Below are 19,059 nucleotides of genomic sequence, written 5' to 3'. Positions count from 1 at the left end.
AGTTAATAATAAGCCTCCTGTATCGCTACCGACAAGCAAAGTTGCGATGTATATTACAGCAGAAAAAAATCAGCTGAGCTGTTTATTCACTGTAGAGCTACTGTTAGGATAACTATGTTTTTAGGAATAACAACAAAACATTATTGCACTTGCAAACCAGTCTGTAGGACTAAGGTCTAGGAAGTGGCCACACACAAAGTTCACTGCCCATTTCAAAACTATCTAACAAAGGCATCACATTCCTGTAGCATAGCAGCAATAGTAACAGCAGCTCTGAGGACATCTATGACCACATCTGGGCCAGTTCAAGCCCAGGGATAGGCTTCTACAAACTTTCCTGGCAGCTGACCTGGATGGAGACTGCCACATTGCTCAACCACTGCTGACCACATATACAGAACTGCCCAGTTAGCACACAGTCAGTCCTCTTGCTGTCTTCTCAACTCTGTTTGCAAAGGGGAGGGGGAAAGAAAGAGGAGTTTGATGCTGTCTTGGCAGCCTGCAAGTATGCACCTGCCAGCAGCAGCTGCGCATGGTGAGGACTTTGGGATGGGGAGACATGAAACCAAATCCTTTCTGTGTAATGGTTATTAAACTGCATGGCGCTGAAGAAACCACACAGTGGAGTTTGCACTGAGAGTGGGACCGGTGAGTGCTTTGATGTGCTGAGCTGAACTTACGGGCCGATGGGCAGGGTCCTTCCTCTGTGATCCAGACCTCCAGGACCCCAGATCTCGTTGTCTATGGTCTCTGTGCCCAGGTTTCCACTCTCACCAACAAACAAGCTGTTCTTGATTTCTTGCTTTGAGCCGTCATCATGAGGGAAAGTCCCACCACTAGAAGGGAAGGGCTGGAGGTGAAGGGGCTGCTCATACCCATCCCCACCAGCTGTGCCCCAGGCTGCAGCACAGCCTGCGCCGCACTTACCTTGCCAAGGTCAGGCCGATGCCATTGTCAGCAAACCTGCAAAGAGAAGAGAGATGCCTCAGAAGAGGTTTGGTTCTGCTTTGGTTTATCATGTCAAACTAAAATAACCAAAGCAATGAGGTGGAGGACAGCAGGGTTTAACTACTGAGCAGTGCTCATGGGGAGCTCAGGCTTTTCCAGGTTTGTTCCCTGTCCAGTTTTGGAAGAGCTCTTTTGGCACATCTTGCAGTATATGCAGATCACATGAAGCAGCAGACATGCACCTGATTGTTCCAAGCTGACGTTAAGCCGGTGATTACTGGGCATAGTTTACTTGTCTGATAAAGCTTTTTGCCTGTGTCTAATGACCATGCTTTTTTCACTGTTAGGTAAAAAGATCATGCTTATCTCTCCCTCCAACTAGTTTTTATTATTTAATAGTGCTTTGCCTTACGCACACCTCTGTGCTCCTCTGTGTTCATGTATCATGTGCTGCTTCTATAAAATAGCTTTACAAGGGGAACTGTTATAAAACAGAGAAATTTGGCTTCTCTTTCATCAACAGGAAGATAGAGATCAGATCTTCCTTATTAAAAAAAATAATATTAAAATGTCTTTCCATTTTGCTGAAATTCCAAGCTTTTAGATGAGATCAGTCACAACGGTGGGTTGATGGCTCCTGCTTATAGGAAGGCTACAATTAATATGATAGTTTGATTCAGTCTTGATGGCATCTTCATCCCGGTGTCACTCTTAACACGTCTACCCCTGATCGCAGAGATGCCGCGGCAGAGCAAACCCCAGCTTTGTCCGGTTGTGTCTGTAGGTGGCAGCCCTTCACACGCTATCGCCTCCCCTTGCCTTTCGCCAGCCCCATAAACGTACACCGTAGTTTACATACTGCATGCCACATTAACATTTGTTTTGTTAATGTAACATATAAGTCTTTTTGTAGCAGTAGAAATGGAAATTACTGTGGCTATAAAGACAATTACAGTTTGATGTCTGCTTCCTCGAATTCACATATAGGTTTGCTGCTGGAAACTAGTAGAGTACTCAGCCTTTTTGCAACTTCCATATGCTGCATTTGCTCCCTAAGCAGTGTAAATGTCTCAATGACATGAGTGTGGTCTGCGAATACAACACTTGCTGGCCACGGAGTGGGCTAGGTACTTCATAAGTAGCATGAACTGTATTAGTCAATATTACATTTCCAACTGTTCTGCTACAGCCTCATTCTCGACAACCTGACCAGTTGCTAGAGCCAGCTTATTATACCACTGGTCGCTTTAGGAGGTTTGGGTCACTCGAAGGTAAGGCAGCTCTGGCCAGGAATTGGACACCAGATAATGGTGTGACAGCTATTCCCACTAGGGTTATCACAATATGCCTTGTGAAGTAGCTTTTTGCCTTTTCATCTTTCTTCATTGAGGTTGGTATCAAGAGCTTGGCTCAGCAAAAGAAACTGTAGAAGGTCATCTGTTTTCAAGTGCAAACCAAATACCTGTTCTGACCAGTGCAGGAAACGGCCTTCAAAGAGCACAACACGCACTTGCCCAGTCTCTCTCCCTTGCTGCTGTGATGCATAGTTTTATGTCTGCTTCATCGGTACTCGCTTATTCAGCATAACAGTGAACCACATAAAACTGATCTGTGACCAGGCTTAGCCAGGGAAGGTGTGGATTTTGCTGCTTTCTTTTCAAAGGACCTCATTTTTCATGTAAAAAATTAGTTTTTATTTTTAGTTATTTGCATCTGTGTGTCTCTGTGTGTGTATGTGACCATTTTTGAATGCTGGTCAGCATCACACAGAGAAACAATCTGATGGATCTTCAGATCAGACAAAGCAGGCTTTGTTTGTGTAAAATAATGCCTGTGTTTACTTAACGTTTCATCTTTATTTCAATTTTGGCCATACGAAAGGTGCAAAGTGATATAAATAGTCTGAACCACAGCTATGCTCGCCATAAACACCAGGCTGAACTCCGAGAGTTGAAATAAGGCAAAACTCACTGGCAGTTGTCCAGCCACACATCTCCACCCCGCAGCCAGGCCCCGTGATCCTGATTCTTGTAGGCAATAAAGCGCTCAATTATTGCAGGTTCCCTGGGCTTCAAAGGATCAGCATCCTTGTGTGGGCTGTATCTGTAACCAGAAGGAGAGGAGAAAGGTTGGTGAGGGAAGGTAGCCTTGCTTGGTGCACGGCCCTGCTGAACATCTGGTTTCTGCTAACTCAGGAACAGCTTTGGGACAACAGTCCATCCACGTAGCATGTCTAGTCAAGCAGCGATGGCCAGACCCAACTGCCAAGGGAAGGACAGTCCAGGCGAGGCAGTTGTAAAGACCGGCTCCAAGTTTCCTTTCACGCTTCCATTATTGTTTTGCTGATATATTGCTGAAAGCATGGAAAGTTTGTTATTGCTCCCAAAAGTCTGAGATATTTTTTAATCCCTTACTGTTATCCTTTAGCATTTTCCTGTTATTTAGGTAGATATCCTTTTGCTTTCCCTTTTGAGCATTCTTATCTCCTAACCTTGGCTATACTGTAGCAATGAGTACCACTGCCAAATTTTCCTTGCTGTGGAAAGGAATTAAAACATCTTGGAGAGGGCCTGAGAGCATGTCCTTCACTATTCCCACTATACATTACCCAGGAGACACGTACAAGATTTATTAACTCTCAAGGTCTCAAGTATGACGAAATATTGGCCTGATGTAGGAAAAAAAGCAGACACAAGTGGAAAGTGCAGCAATGTGTGCCCTCAGCTGCTGCCTGTCAGCCACTGCTCGGGCCACAGGATCTGAGTGAGGATCTGGCTCACTGTGGTGATGCTGAGCTCGGCTGTCATTTACCTGGTCCTGAAGCACAGCTCTCCCTTTTTGCTGCTGAAGGAGCACCTTCCATCATACTACACAGCTTAGAAAACCTGACAAATTAGTATCCAACTCAGTGCCAGCAACGGATGGTCCAGAGATTAAAATTCATGCCTCACCAATGGGTAGCGAGGCCAAGCTGTCAGATCGCTAACAGATATTCAATAGCACTTTGCTTTGCTTAATAAGCCATCATATCAATCTAAAACTGAGCATCAGGCTGATAGGGTTCCAGTAAATGAATATTGCTTTGGCAGCTTCATCACTGTGAATTTGCTTTCAGAGAGAGATTTAGTATCAGCCCTTGTGAATTCCCCAGACGTTGTAAAATGCAGATATTTTGAGACGGATTCCAGTTTCATTCACATCCAGGTATAACTGGAGGAACACTACAGGGTACAGAATTTGACTCAGACATCTAACACTGCCACTGAATGCAGAATAATCTCTCCGACTCTGTAACTGTCCAGCCTACCTCAAAGCTTGCCCCAGCCAGTCCAGCTATAATAATTTATTCAGTCTTTCAGTCCTGACACATGAAAAGTGGAAAACAGTATAAATAATCTGAGCTGCAGCCTCTGCTGGTGGGTAATCCCCAAGCACAACCATGACTGCATTATGAATTGCTTGGCTTCCAGGGGTCATTCCTGCCCTTGTACGGCAAAGGACAAATTGCCTTTTGTAATCAATTACTGCGCCTGTGGCAGCAGGCAGTTGCCCAAGGCACGTGTTCAGCTATATGGAAAAGCAGCATCGGGCTCCCAAGAGAATTTGGAGGTACTTGCAGAGCAGGCTGCTCTTAATAAGTTATTTTTTTTAGCAGTTACTTTTATCATTGAATTAATCATTTCAATTAATTGAGCATTAAAATAATGTAAATAATACTCACTTTTGAACATCTTTTACCATCAGCTGCTAGGCAGAGCACTGGGGTGATGCGGATCACAGGATAACTGATACCTGAGCTGCTGGCTGGGTTGCCCTGGGGAGGAGGACTGATCCCACCCCCGCAATGCTTGCCCAGTGCCTGACTGCAGCAATGTGGGTAACCCACGTGCCAGAAATGGAAAGGAGGAAAGGAAAAAATTGTCATTCTCCCCTGCTGAGCAGAGGATTTCAGCAGGTTTCTTTTCCCTACAGGGTTTCTTCTGTCAAGAAACCCAGTCGTAGGGGAACGCAGGTTGGGTGCAACTGGAGGCAATTGGTCCGTCAGGAAAGAAAACTATGAAACTTGAGAATATTTAAGTCCTTTTCTCTCCCTGGGGTTGGTAACTGAGTTAAGAGCCAGACTCGACCTCTAATGAGATAAAAGGGTGCACGTGCGGTCCTTATGCTATTACACCTTGCCCACAAGAAGCCCTCTGCTTACATCAGCCTCCTCGCTGGGGTCAGCTTTGGGGAAATATACTCTCTGTAGAGAGGTTTCCAGTATTTCTAAATAACTCCATTATGCCACACAGAGGCTGTGCACAGCAGGGATCAAGGGTCGCTCTGTGTATTTAATTGCAATGATTATTGCAGTGTCAGATTTGGAACTAGACAAAAATTTGAAATCAAAGCATGAGCTCTATCACATAAGCGCTCCCCGTTCAAGCAGGTCCTAAAAGAATGAAGAAAATCAACAGCATTCCTAGGAAATACTTTACTTTCTTATTCCTGGGAAATTCTTGCAGCAAGTGCTTCCCTGTGGGGCTGTTGACCAGAAGGCATTTAATTTTCTTGTTTATCTAAAAAAAAAAGTCAGTGGAACACCCTAGAGCAGATGCAACACCCACACCAGCTCAGCTCAGAGCTAAAGAGCAAGGACAAAAGCAGAAGGGTGTTGGTGCTGGGGCTCCCTAAGGAAGGGGAATGGAGAAGATCACATTAGAAGGTGGTGAACCTAAGAGAAGACCTTTCCTCAAGAAAAGCCACCTGAAGGGCATTGCAATCATTCTTGTCAGCTTCCTTGGGGGCAATTTCATAGCTTTCAGTCAGTGCTCTAGAGAAATCTTTTCCAAACCAAACTGTACAAAACACTTTACCTCCCAGAAATCAGTGTCAGGATAGGTCTTTTGTCCTTGGCGGAGGCTGGAGTGGTTTTAACGCCATTATCAATGATCATTCCAGCCTAAAAGAAAAGAGAAATGCAATATTGCAGTATATGTATATATTCTACAGTTCTTTCCATCTCCAGGCTCTACTGCCAATTGTTCTAAGCCAAAGTCACTCGCACAATCGTAGTAACTGCTTCTGTTAGAAGCATGTGAAACAGAGGGCTGCCAGGACTATCCAGACTTGCATACACCCCCCTGCAAATTGCCACAAATTTCCAGAAACTGCACCTCTCTTGTAAATGCATGTATCCCCATACACATAAACACCCTGCTGCAGTCTAAAGCGCTCAGCAGCAGTAACACACAGCCCCACAGCACGGCATGCTAAAGGTAAATAAGTAAAGAGAAGGCGATTAAACACAGCGGCCCATATTTATCCGTCTAGAAGCTGTTCAGTTAACTGCTAACATTGGCAGTTGAGGTCTGTAATTAGACAAGCTGCCAAGAGATGCTCCTGGAGGCACTGTTTTAGGAGCGCAGAAGCAGAGAAGCAGCCTAAGCAGAGAGAAGAGCCTCTCCAAACACCCAAGAGCCAAGTGAAGCGGGTGCTGGCTGACTCTGAGAGCTCCCACGCCAGCACGCAAGCTGTTTTATCTGCAGACACAAACAAGCTTGCGGTAACTTCTAGTGAAACAGAAAGCACAGGCATTAATAGCTTGCAGACCCAAAGAGCTGGAGTGAGAAGATGGTGGGTTTTTTTGAGGGCAGCGTTCCCGTTGCGTGCAGACTCACCCGGTAGTTGGAATGTGCGCGGTTGTTGGAGAATTTCCCCATCGGCATGTGCTCCGAGTAGCCGGGGGAATACATGCCCGCTGAGGGCCCCGTCGGCACGTGGTGCAGAACAAACCAAAAGCCTGTTTCCTGAGAAAGACAATGGTCATCTGAGACTTTACTTGAACTCCCTTGCTGGTCTACATTAGCCCAAGGATTTATCAGTAAAGCCACAAGACGTAAACCAGAAGATTTCAGGACAAATCACAGCTAGCAGCATTGACCTGTATAACTACATGTAGCAAAGAGTTTCACACACACACACATTCACATTCACACTCCCGCATCTTCAAGGTGCCTGAAGTTAAGCTTTGACATCTGTGTTGAAGCTAGAAGTGAGACTTTCAAAATCCGTAACACACACACACACACACTGATGTCCTCCTATCACTGCAAATGCAGATCTTAAAAATCAGATCATTTTTATTTAGTTGCCTAAAAATGTATCTGGGAGCCCGAATCTAGGTACTTAGATTTAGAAGCTTTGGAAAGACCACATCTCTTTGTTTAAGGCTTGGTTTGCTTGTTTGTTTGTCTTAGTAGGAAAATAAAGGCTCCTGGTGTGACCAAGAATTCCTGTGGAATTAGCATTAGTGCTGATTGAAATTTCAGAGCACCATTACTGTCCTGCAATCAACAGAATCATTGCCAAAGACTTCACTGGGACTCCGCAGTCACATTTATTTAATTTATTCAGGCTGCACACTGTGCAAAGGCTGGGAATTTTTGTTAAAGCCATCCAGCTCTAGAAACAGCAAGTGACAAGAAGAGTGGAGCCGAAGGGAAAACATTTTTTTTTATTGGTGGCACTAGCCACATTAATATATGTCTCGATCAAGCAGTTTCAAAAATGCCTGTGTGACAGAAGCAGGTTTTATTCCAGCAAGAGCCTCAGCCTTGCAGGGCTGTAACCCGTCTGAGTTGTTACCAAATAAGAAACTTCTGCACTCACTTCAGATCCCGCAGCTGCACAGTTTATAAGGTTGTTGTGTGGGTTGGCTATCCAGAAGGTGGATACGGCGCTGCAGGTCAGGAAAACAAATAACAACATGAAAATGACACTTTGAGCACACATAAGAGTCACGGATCAACTCCCCCCAGTACAGGCAGGGCCGATAACCCCTCAGATAAGGGGAGCTGCCTAGGGGGCAAAGGGAATGTTGGTTTTTTTCTTTCTCTTCTCATACCACATGTGTCCTCTGCAGTTTGACAGAGAGCACGGCCTTATCTTTTAAAACCCTAAGTATTAAATGAGGAATTTCGACTGCAATTCCAAGCCCGCTATGAAGCTGTCAAATGTCAATCATGTTTTATGATAAGGTAAATATGTTGTTGCACAAGTCACAGAAAAGAACTTTGCCCCCACATAAGCCCTCAGGTTCATTAGAGACTCATTTAATCAAGGAACCCAACGAATTGCCTCTTAAGGGCTTTCCAAGTGTACCCCAGTACCCGCCTTTTCCAAGAGCTGCTGTGATTCATTAACTTTATTTGCTCCCACCCTCCTATGCATTTCTTTTGGGACAAAAGGACTCCGTTTGTCTAATGCACATAAAAGACTCTTAATTGAAAGATCCCCATCACAGAGGAAAGATCGATCCATCCCTGTCCATCCTGTGACAGACAGCATTCATTAACCAACAGGCACATGAACTCTGGGAGGAAAACATCCAGCAGTTACAACCAGCAGACTGGCTCCCTAAAGTTGCTGGGAAAGATTCGCCCTTCTGCAGGGGACGAACCTATGGAACCCTCATGTCTATTTTAATCTTGCTATGAAGGACTTCATGGGGGCTTTAGGCCAAATGATTTTGCTGGCCTAGGATGAAGTTCTGTTTGTGCGACTTTATCAAGAAAATTTAGCAAATTTTTTCTGTTTTGAGCCTGGGTCTGGCCTAGAAAAGAACAATTTGAGATTATTTATAGACTACCTCCTACTGCATAGGCAAGGGCAAGGACATTGTATTTCCACAGCGACCTGTCTTTCAGCCCAATCCCATTCCTCAGAGCCATGTGGATTGGGCAGGTTACTGTGTCATTTGGCACAATCCTCTTGTCTTAATTTCTGTCAGTGGCTGCCTGCCTGCCTCTTCCAAGCCAGCGGAGCTGCAGCCGGTGCTCATCCCTCGTCCCTGTGCTGGGTGCCTTGACCACTGCCCCAGGGGGTAGTGTCAGTGTACTCATGCATTTGCAGGCTGGATGAGCCCAGTGCAAAACAAGATATTTTCTGATCAGACCTTGTTTTCTTTTATAAAGGAAGACATGGTAGATCAAAGTACCGTAGGACATTTTCATTAGACATCCACCTATCATTCCTAGTGCTTTTTCATGTAACAGTCTTCAAAATGACACACAATATGTCCCTCTGACTATTAAATGGATTATCAGTGGAAAATGAGCACAATGGCTGATTAACTCTTATTTTATGAATGGAGACATTAAGTGTAATTTATAAACAAACACAGATGTGAAAAAGAGCATTGCATGAATTCATCTCTTTCCCTTGCCAAACTAAAAAGCTAAAAATATGTTTCTTTGGACAAAACCCCAGTTTGTTGTGAGGACAGAATGGGTGATACTGATACAGTCTCAGCAGATTCAAAGAAAACCCCTAAAGATTTTTAGCTGTTAGGCATCAATCAGCTTCTAACCGTCTCATTTTCAGGATGGAAGTCTGGCTCCAGAAACTTTCTCATTGACTTTTTGTGAGTCAGAAATTTAACGCTTTTTTAGTGTAGAATTCTGCCCCTCCCATCAGAATACATTCCTGGAGAAAAATCTGGACTACAGGCAGAAGTGTTCCTATCTCCTGGCAGCTTGAACACAGCACCAACGCTCTGTGATCTCAAGACAAATCTTCACCAGGAAGACCTCCCATTCTCTTGCACAGGAGTCTTGACCTCAGGATGATCCACCAACAATTTTAAACTCTTAAAGGCAAGCTTGATGTCCAGTTTTGATGGAAACCACTCTGAAAACAATGTGGTTCTACAGATCGGCTCCAGACCACTTGCTATGCTCCCTGGACTACAGCTGGGGAACTGCTTGCCTAGCTGTTAAGCACACTGGTTTTACTTTAAGAGTTTAGTACTCTCTCAAGAAGAGTCAAGGGGATGGGGAAAGAAAAAGAAAGCTAATTAGCTGCCTGATAGGCATCAAAATGAGTCAGTTCCCTGAACAGCCAGTAATGAGCAATGAATTCATATTCCTAGACTGTGCACCTTGATTTTGGGGCAGAAGAACAGCTGGAAAAGCATGGAAAGAAGGGCTAGAATGGCCTTCAGGAGCTCGGTGAGCCCATACCTTGCCTTATGACAGGGTCAACTACAACCGCAGTATTTGTGACTGGCATTTCTCTAACTTGTGCTTAAAAATTACTGCTAATGAAGAACCCATGAATTCCTCTAAGAAAAAATTCTAATGCTTAACTGTGTGGCCAAGCCGGCTGTGTTTCTTCTATACTTCACCTGATCTTCTTCTGCAAGGCAACAGAACTGCAAAAAGAACTTATAAAATCCCTTCTTACTGCAAATGCTTTTATAATCCACATCTAAACCTCAGTTGGCAGATCTGCAAGGACACTTAGAGGAAAGGATCTTACAAAAAGGGAGATGAAAGGCATTCGGCATTTTTCAAGTTTAATACAGTATTTGTGGCAAATAGAAGTTTTGAGAAGTGCTCATGGAAACGTTTTCCTGAGCTCATGTATGGACAGACAATTAGAAATCCAATGGGTGTATACAGTCTTTGATCTTTTATTGTCAACTTCTAATTCTGTGCTAAACTGCATTTATTATATCATTTTGGTTTCACTCCACAGTTTGGGCAGACTGTGCCAAATGAACACATAACGCCAATGCCATATCATTAAACAGTATCTGTTCTTCACAAATAATGACTTCTGAATTAATGGGAGTATTTTCAAAATCAGCTACCATTTGAGATGAGCATGAATGTCAGAACACAGTTCATTCTGAACTCAGCAACATTTTGCTGAGCCATTGGGATCAAGACTCCATAAAGCACACTGTATCACTGTGCACTTTGAAAGAGAGATTTTCAATATCTGAGGTAGGAAGCACCTCTATCGACTTTATGCTAAATTTGAAAATTACACCCTAGGTGTGTAGGCAAGTACAAAGATCCCAAGGAGACTGCTCTCCCAACCTTTGGGGCATGCAGCCCAGACCTCTGCAGATGACTACATCATCATATACACATAATGCTATCTCTTATGGCAAAGAAAAGAAAGAAGGAAAGCTCCCACTCACCTGCAGTCCTGCCTGGGTTTAGGGATGTACCCGGGGTAAGCACCCTCCGTGATCAGCTTGCACATCCTGCTGTCCCGGTCGGAGGGGAGCAGAGTGCTAGGTTTAACAAGCAGTCCAAGGCAGTGATCAAATGTGTTGCGCTCTTCTGGTCCATCCTCCGTAAAGAAGCAATGGCCCAGTGCGTCATAACCCACAACATCCTTCACCTGCATGTACAAAAGTAAGGTCAGTGGTCAGATTTCACACTTCAGCCACTGTATAATAAGAAGAAACTTTAGAGCAACAGCACGTAGGAACCTCAGTACCCTTTTGAACTCAAGGTGTATAAGCAGAACCAAAACCAAAATGACTCTCTGCTCTTAAGAGTTTATAGTCTAAGCAATAACGCCAACACTTAAATTTAATTAGAATTTGTCATCACCTAGGAAATGCTCATTCCTTTCTTTTGTTGGCCTCTGAAATCAAAGACTGTCTTAGCATAAGGCTGGAAAAAACACGGGGAGGGGGGATGAAAGGAGGATGTTAGATGTTCAAATCACATCTGGGCTCATTCATCTTCACGTGGAGTTACATGAGCAGCTACATAAAATGCATCTGAAAAATGCAGCTGAGCTGAAAAAATATTTTTTCAGGCTAACAAAGAGGCGGCAAGTTGTTTTCCAGACAGGCTGGCTTGTTTTAGGTTTGACCTGATCCTTTTTTCCAAGTTGTTGACAGAAGCTTTACTTGACCCTGAGACAAATCAGCTGGTGTTAATCAGTGCTGTTCTGGTTTTGGTTTGAATGTTGTTAACATCGGGACACCGTTGTGTTGGATAGAACAATACCCATCACACCACTGAAAGATCCAAGAAAACATTTTCAGGAGCAGATATGTGAATTCGAAGCCTAAGGCTAGGACTGGTTGGGAAGCAACAGCCCTTGGACACACCATCCCCAGGAAGTCAGTTGTTAGTGGATATGTCTGGGATATGGAAAATTGATTTCAGATCTCCATTGGCCAGGTGAAGTGCTGGCTCTCCTGGGCTCTCTCCTTGCTCTTCCCATCAGCCATCACCTATCAACAACCTTGGACTTGGGAAACCTTCCTGGCAAAGGTTAGCCTGACACCAGTGTGTTTCTACAAATGCTTCTGATGAAACAGCAACTGCCAAGGGGCAAAAGGCAATATTAAACTGGATAGAAGACCTATGCTTTTTGGTGTCATTGAGAGACCTGGGTGCCCAAGTGCCTGAATTACTTTTGTAAACAGGCCTGACACTCCTCTGTCATCTTCATGCCTCATTCTCAAGGTGAGGAGCACCAGTGAAAAATAAAATCCCAGGACTAGTGTGGAAATGATTACAAATACGTTTTCACATAAGCAAGAACACTTTGCTTGCCAAATCTATTACAAGCTTACATCTGCGCACACATGTATTATGTATCATCCATGCTCCAGTGTAAATCTCTGAACTGAAGTCATCACAGTAAATTAAACACAGCTAAAATGACCTGCAAAATGGTGCATTCCTTTAAGCTACCTCACTGAAATTTACTGCTAACTTCCCTGATCTAATTCGATTATAGCTTTTGCAAGGTTTAGGCTTCTTTATTTAGGTGTAAAAACCTACGTACTAGACCGAACTGTCCACTCTAGGAAGAATGATCTGTCCCATCCTTGTAATGGTAAAGGCTTACAGGGTAGAAGAATATTTCAGGAGAGTGAGCTATCTTCAGAAGAAGTTTTCCAACAAGCAGAGGAAGTCTTTTAACCACAGAGATGTCAGAATGGCACAGAAACTGCCACCAAAATCTATTAGCTTTCTCTCACACAACAGTAATACTGGAAAGACACAGCAGTAACGGTGCTGCGACATTTAGATGATGGAAACAGTTTCCCTAGAGAAACGTTAGCCACTTAGTATGGCCATTTATCTTTCCAGCCAGCACAGCACTGCACCAGCACTGGGACAAGAAAACCTGTAGAGACCAGACTTCAGCTGGGGCAAAGCCCACCTCCGTGCACGGGGAGTAACATCGCAGGGGAACGCATCTCCTGGTACGGTGAGAGGGGAGTGAAGCAGAAAGAGGTGTGTGCACTGGCAGAGGAGCTCAGAGCCAGCAAATGTCTGTTGTTCTCCTAACTCATCCCTGAAAGCCCACAGAACAACATGGAGTTATCAGCCAGGGACCTGGTCCTTAATGCATTTGTCACCCTCCATTTGATTAATTACTTTTCCCATATTTCATCTCTTGGTCAGCTCTGACTTAGTTTTCCTGTGGGTGGTTTCATGCACAAGCCCAGTACTGAGATGCTTGCATAGCAAATAAGATGCTTGTTCCAAAATCACTTTTCCAATGGATTTAATTTTTTATTTGATTAAGAACTTCCTAATAGTCCATAATCTTACCTTAACCATGAGTAATTTATGGCCAGATAATGCCCTTCATGGTAAAACAATTGCTGTGTAGTATAGCTGGATTAGTAAAAGCAGATACGACTGAAGCAGTTAGATAGCACAACCTCTTATTCCATGAAGTACAGCTCTGCCTTGGATTCTGCCAGACTGTTTACTGACCTCCATTTAATTTCCCTCCCCAATTGCTGTTTCTATTTTAGCTCTCACACTGAGATCCAGTGGAGAGACTGGGAATCAGAGCAAAGTTCCATCTCTGGGATAGCAGTGGCGAAACTAGGTGGTTTTATGGCCAATATATTAAACAAAACATTGGGTAATTATTGCATTTTCAAACAATAATTATCATGAGAAGAGAATTTCTACAGATCTGTTTCCAGAAGAACCCTCCATGCCTTCCAGTGAATATGGATTTGCAAATAATAGCCCATCAATGGAAGTAAGCTAATGTTGAGATGGTGACTTTTAGCACATGGTACAGACCCACAGAAAAACATTTCTGTCATCAGGAATGACTGGACACTCTTTTCTCTTAGTGATTTTAGTATGAGTATCTCTGAAGTGACATGAGAAAAGTGATAGCAAAGCAAGCAGGGAAGCCTATATGTAAATTACCAGCCTGCTTTAATGACAGTTAAAAATAACTGATGCCCCTCTCCCATTTGTTAAAGCATTTGCAGTGTCCTGGTTTCAGCTGGGATAGAGTTAATTGTCTTCCTAGTAGCTGGTATAGTGCTATGTTTTTCAGTTAGGTATGAGAAGAATGTTGATAACACTGATGTTTTCAGTTGTTGCTAAGTAATGTTTAGTCTAAAGTCAAGGATTTTTCAGCTTCTCATGCCCAGCCAGCAAGAAAGCTGGAGGGGCACAAGAAGTTGGCACAGGACACAGCCAGGGCAGCTGACCCAAACTGGCCATCAGGGTATTCCATACCATGGGATGTCACATCTAGTATAGGAACTGGGAGGAGTGGGAGCGGGGAGGGATTGCTGCTCGGGGACTAACTGGGTGTTGATCGGTGGGTGGTGAGCAATTGCACTGTGCATCATTTGTATATTCTAATACTTTTATTACTACTGTTGCCATTTTATTAGTGTTATCATTATCATTATTAGTTTCCCCTTTTCTGTTCTATTAAACAGTTCTTATCTCAACCCAAGAGTTTTACCTCTTTTCCCGACTTTCTCCCCCATCCTACTGGGTGTGGGGGGAAGTGAGTGAGCGGCTGCGTGGTGCTTAGTTGCTAGCTGGGGTTAAACTACGACACACAGGTACTCAACCGCAGTCATGCAAGAAGCCCCTCTGAAATCAGTGGCTTAATGTTAAGAACATCATTAAATGCTGTGCTATGCAGAGGTTTAATAGCCCAGCTAGACTTTTGGTATGGCAATTTGCAAAGTGTAGTTTGTGCACATCATCAAGGCAAATTTTCCCTCAGCGAAGTATGCTTTGGATCTACCTGATCTCAGAGGGAATGAATGTTACCTGCGGAAAGACATAGCTCATCGCTGTTTGCACAAATGGTGATCATGCATGTAGAAACAGGCAGTGCTGCCCAAGTAAGAAGACAACAGGCAACGAGGAAATGTGTAGAATAACTATCATAATCACCAGAGATCCATGTGGGTCTCTGTGAATATATCTGGGGCAGAAGGAAGAGGAAAGGAAGGAAAATAGAGTCGGAAAGCAGATGAGGAGATTGTGATGTGATCACCTGATGAATCAAGGCATGGAGCTGCTGACCGCAGATGTCTATCACAGAGCAATGAAACAACATTTAAGTGATTCAAACTTTGGAGCACGCCTTCTGTGATGCAATGGGACAAACTTGGTCAGATTGTTTTATTTCACTGGGGCTTTCTTTTCAGTTGTCAGCAGTAATTATATGGTTAAAATAAAAACCAGGTAAAGTATTATGAGTAGAGTTTAGTATGAGTAGAGTTTAGTATTCACACATTTTGATAAACTATAATCAACAGGGATTAAATTCTTGACTAACGTTTCAGATTATATGTCCTAAATTCTAAGTTTCTCTTGGGTGTCTTGTCATGGAGGCAAAGCATGGTCATTTAGGGAATTGTGGCTGTTGAGTAACAGCAAGAGAATCAAGCTGCTTTCATCAGCTACATCAGCCTGTCTAAATTTCATCATGCCATCTTGGCTGGAAAAGCCTGAGCACATGGATCCCTATGCCATGGATCCCCCAAGGCACATTTGTCACTTGGAGAAAGCACAAGAGACAGAACTATTTCCAAATGCTCTCTATGAGCGTATGCGTCTGACCGATAAGAAAAATGCCAGGCTCTGGGTATTTGGTTTGGCAAATATTAATCAATAGGGAATGAAGACCACATATTAGATCCAGAAGCAGGGCTTCAGTTGGTCTGCATCTTGTCAACAGCTGTGCAACCTCTGTGCAGCCAGAGAATGTGTTTATGGTGCTGTTGGTAACAGCCCATGATGGTGTGACAAACGAATCCCGCAGTGCTGCCCTGCCACTCTCCACATTAATCGTATATTGAGCTGAGCCCCTGTACTGCTGACTCCGAATTGGGAAGATGCCGTATGACCCTGAATGCCTCAACTAATTTATATAGTAGAATGTCTTTTTTCTTCAGAAGCCATGTTCACTTGGTACGTTTTTAGGGTCATGTTACAAACTTAGAAGGATAGAGGTTAAAACCAAAGCCTCGCATTCATAAATAGCAAATAAAAGCTGCTCTGCTTCTGGAACTGTAATTTCAATGCCCTCTCTTCAACTTCTGTGCATTTTAATTATGTCTGTGACTTTCCCTTCCAATGTTGCCACTTTTAGAGGTTGTAGCCTGCAGTCCTTGCCAAAAAGACGACTGTAAGATGAAGCCCTTGATGTGCTAGAGTCAGTAAAGGAGGAAGCATTCATCAGCAAGTAAAGGGCAAAAATTGTGTCTTAGCTAGGTGTTGAAAGCAAATGCTACTCCCCAAATAAGTTCAAGGAAAACAGATTCTTACAGGCTCCTGCTATGCGATGGTACGGTAACTTTAAAACAGTGGTATAGATATGAACTCCTAATGCACAGTGACCATCCAGGTTACAACTGCCAATGATATGTCTTCTCTTAAAACTCTGTTATATATGGTAGCAGGGCCCTTGACTGTACAAATGCTCCTCTTTGGGGCTCTAATACACTTTTTTCCTTTTGGAATCCACCGTGATCTCACTGAATGGGTGAGAGTCCCTTGCCTACAGAAATCTTGTCATTTTAAGACTTCGTATTTGAGCTGATACCTGGGGAAAAGTTGTCTAGTCAAACCTGATGTTTATGTCATTCCTTTAGCAGCTCTGCTTTTGGGATAGATTTCTGCACATTTCCTAAATATGGGTAAGAAGAAGCCATTAGAGATGGGGTAAGTGTGAGCAAAGCCTTTTGGGGTTATGTGCCAGTCTCCAGGGTGCTCAGTAAGGTAGTGTTGTTTTCCCTCTGCATCCTTAACCCAAAGAAGAAGGCACCCCTACATCTGGGGAGAATCTGAATGTGTTCCTACCATCTCTGGTGTGCTGTAACTTGTCTGGTAAGCATAGGTCATTTTATAGATTTATCTTAAATGATTTCTTGTTTTGGGGGGTAACAGACAAATCAGAGCTCTGTGAGTGCATAATGTTGTGAATGGCATTGCAAACACAAAAGTTTATTACAGAAAAGATGAAGCACACTTAAACCTTCTGATTATTCTCTTTAAATAGCAAGGTCTCTGTCTATAGATAGATCCAACTACTCATTAGAGATGGGCTGGTCTGCAGACATTGCTGCACACAGACAAAAGCTCAGCCCACTCTGAGTCACGCGCAGCCTACAGTGCCACATTGGCCTCCTACTTTTTAAAGCAGGTTGAAATATGCCTGGAATATATAGCCTCATAATCAGGATGGGGGAGGAGTAAGACACTACCTCTAACAATAAAACACATCACCCTGCAATAATTAAGCTGTATTCATGCTATGAGGAAAAATTTTGACTGGTGCCTCCATCTCTAAGGTAGACACTGGGGCTTCTTACCAGTAAGCCATTGGATCCATGGACTGTGACGCAGCGGGAGAAGGTATGGTGGATGGAGACATCCTTCACGTATGTTGGAGGGTTGTAGCCTCCTTTCTCATCCACATCTCCAGCCATATGGAAGTGAATTGGATAATGTCCCATTGTCTGCTGGCCCATATATTTCAGTTCTAGACCTTCAATATGAGTAGCCTTAAAATTAAGAGCAATCTGGAGAACAACAGAACATCAGTCAAGAAATATAAAAGACTGTTGAGGGCAAGAAGGAGGGGACTACAGGGATAGGAAATGTTGTATAGTATCTGCTAGAGAGATTTACTGCGTGGAAGGGAGTGCATGGCTGCAGAGTGAGGGAAAGAGGGTCAGGGTGGCTAAGAAGACCATAGTAGCTCTTTGATCCCACCACTGCTGCCATGGCTACATTTGACTTAATTTTAGAAGGAAAACCATTTGCATTTTTAATGGTTTCCATGAGTTTCAGTCAGCTGGGATCAAATCAAACTCCCTGGGCTGAGCACCACCAGAATCTGGGGAAAACTGGGATCGGGGTGTGGAGACTGTATCTTGGATGGGTTGAGCACCAGCCTAGCTGGCTGAGCAATGTCTGCAGGGGCGTGAGGTGCACTTCAAAGCCAAGGGACAGGCAGCAGCAGCAGAGTGGATCTGCTGCACTGTGGGGAGAGGCTGTTTGCTCAGCAGCTGACACAAGGGGTTTTTCCCTTTCTGCATCCTGGCTTCCTTGGTATGTGAAGGTGTGGCTGGGTGGAGGAAAGTGCAAGGAGAGGGCTCCAGCCCTACCTTGATGTGTCCCCCAAAGGTGTCGAAATCAAAGAAGGAGCACAACTTGCTGCTGTATTCATAGCACTGGCCCTCCATCTCGCCCATCACCACAACGTTGCGGCTCAGCAGCCCCACTTCTGCCCGCATGTCGACACCATCAACAACTTCGCCAATGTGGAGGTACGTTGCTTTCCCTAAAGGAACAAGATCCAGTTTCAGGGTTACTCTGCCAATGCTGCTGGTTTCCCCTTGTGCTTCCTGTGGTGGTGTTGGCGTGATAATGAAAAGAGTAATTGAATCAGCAAAAACTGTTGGCTGACTCCTCAAAGGAGGGAAGGCTGGAGCACAGGTGTCACCCAAGGTCTTGCTGAGATATTTGCAATAGAGGAAGTGGGATTTTTGGTCTTAAGTTGCTTCATTTAGCCAGGGAGTTAAACCAACATTCTGCTAGACAAAACACATTTCCTACCTTGAAAAGGGACTGAAATCATTCAAGATCTTTTTACTTTGGATTACAATGCAAAGAAAATTGATGATGTAGCTAGTGAAAAGTCTAAATCCTCAAGGTTAGCACAGCACTTCCCATAGTGAGACACTGGGAGCTGCTCAGATTCCACAGCACTACTCACAGGCGAGCATCAGTCTGATCCTGCTAACGCCATGACTGTTAATCTAAGCAAGAAGAAGACTGGGCAGAAAGCCTTGTGGAAATTGTGGCTTGGGACAATTGCAACCCCTCATCCAGCCTGTGGGCTGCAAAACCTCCCACTGCCTGCCCTCCCAAACTTCTCAATTTTAGATCCGCTTGTATGCTTCCAACTTGCTCTCAATGCTTTCCTCTGCCCTGGTGTAGTTGGAGTCAATGGGATCTTCCATCTACCCTATGCCACATCTCCCTTTGCCAAGCCAGGTTGCTCATAACCTCC

The 19,059-nt window shown here is 44.0% G+C and overlaps 1 protein-coding gene across 1 annotated transcript in view; it reads right to left on the bottom strand.

The window, feature by feature from the left end:
* CEMIP (cell migration inducing hyaluronidase 1) overlaps positions 1 to 19,059 on the bottom strand; it is a 115,679-nt gene that overhangs the window by 12,715 nt on the left and 83,905 nt on the right. The window contains exons 12-20 of the mRNA XM_075045117.1: positions 18,152 to 18,327; positions 17,354 to 17,563; positions 10,919 to 11,124; positions 7,600 to 7,669; positions 6,609 to 6,737; positions 5,805 to 5,890; positions 2,920 to 3,051; positions 928 to 963; positions 681 to 836 (exon numbers count right to left, since the gene is read on the bottom strand). Coding sequence (XP_074901218.1) covers positions 681 to 836; positions 928 to 963; positions 2,920 to 3,051; positions 5,805 to 5,890; positions 6,609 to 6,737; positions 7,600 to 7,669; positions 10,919 to 11,124; positions 17,354 to 17,563; positions 18,152 to 18,327 — 1,201 coding nt within the window. The remainder of the gene's footprint in view (positions 1 to 680; positions 837 to 927; positions 964 to 2,919; positions 3,052 to 5,804; positions 5,891 to 6,608; positions 6,738 to 7,599; positions 7,670 to 10,918; positions 11,125 to 17,353; positions 17,564 to 18,151; positions 18,328 to 19,059) is intronic.

Source organism: Buteo buteo, chromosome 13, assembly GCF_964188355.1.
Source record: "Buteo buteo chromosome 13, bButBut1.hap1.1, whole genome shotgun sequence".
NCBI classification, from domain to species: Eukaryota; Metazoa; Chordata; class Aves; order Accipitriformes; family Accipitridae; genus Buteo; species Buteo buteo.
The sequence above is the reverse complement of the archived record's forward strand: the minus strand, read 5'-3'. Positions and strand labels throughout refer to the sequence as shown.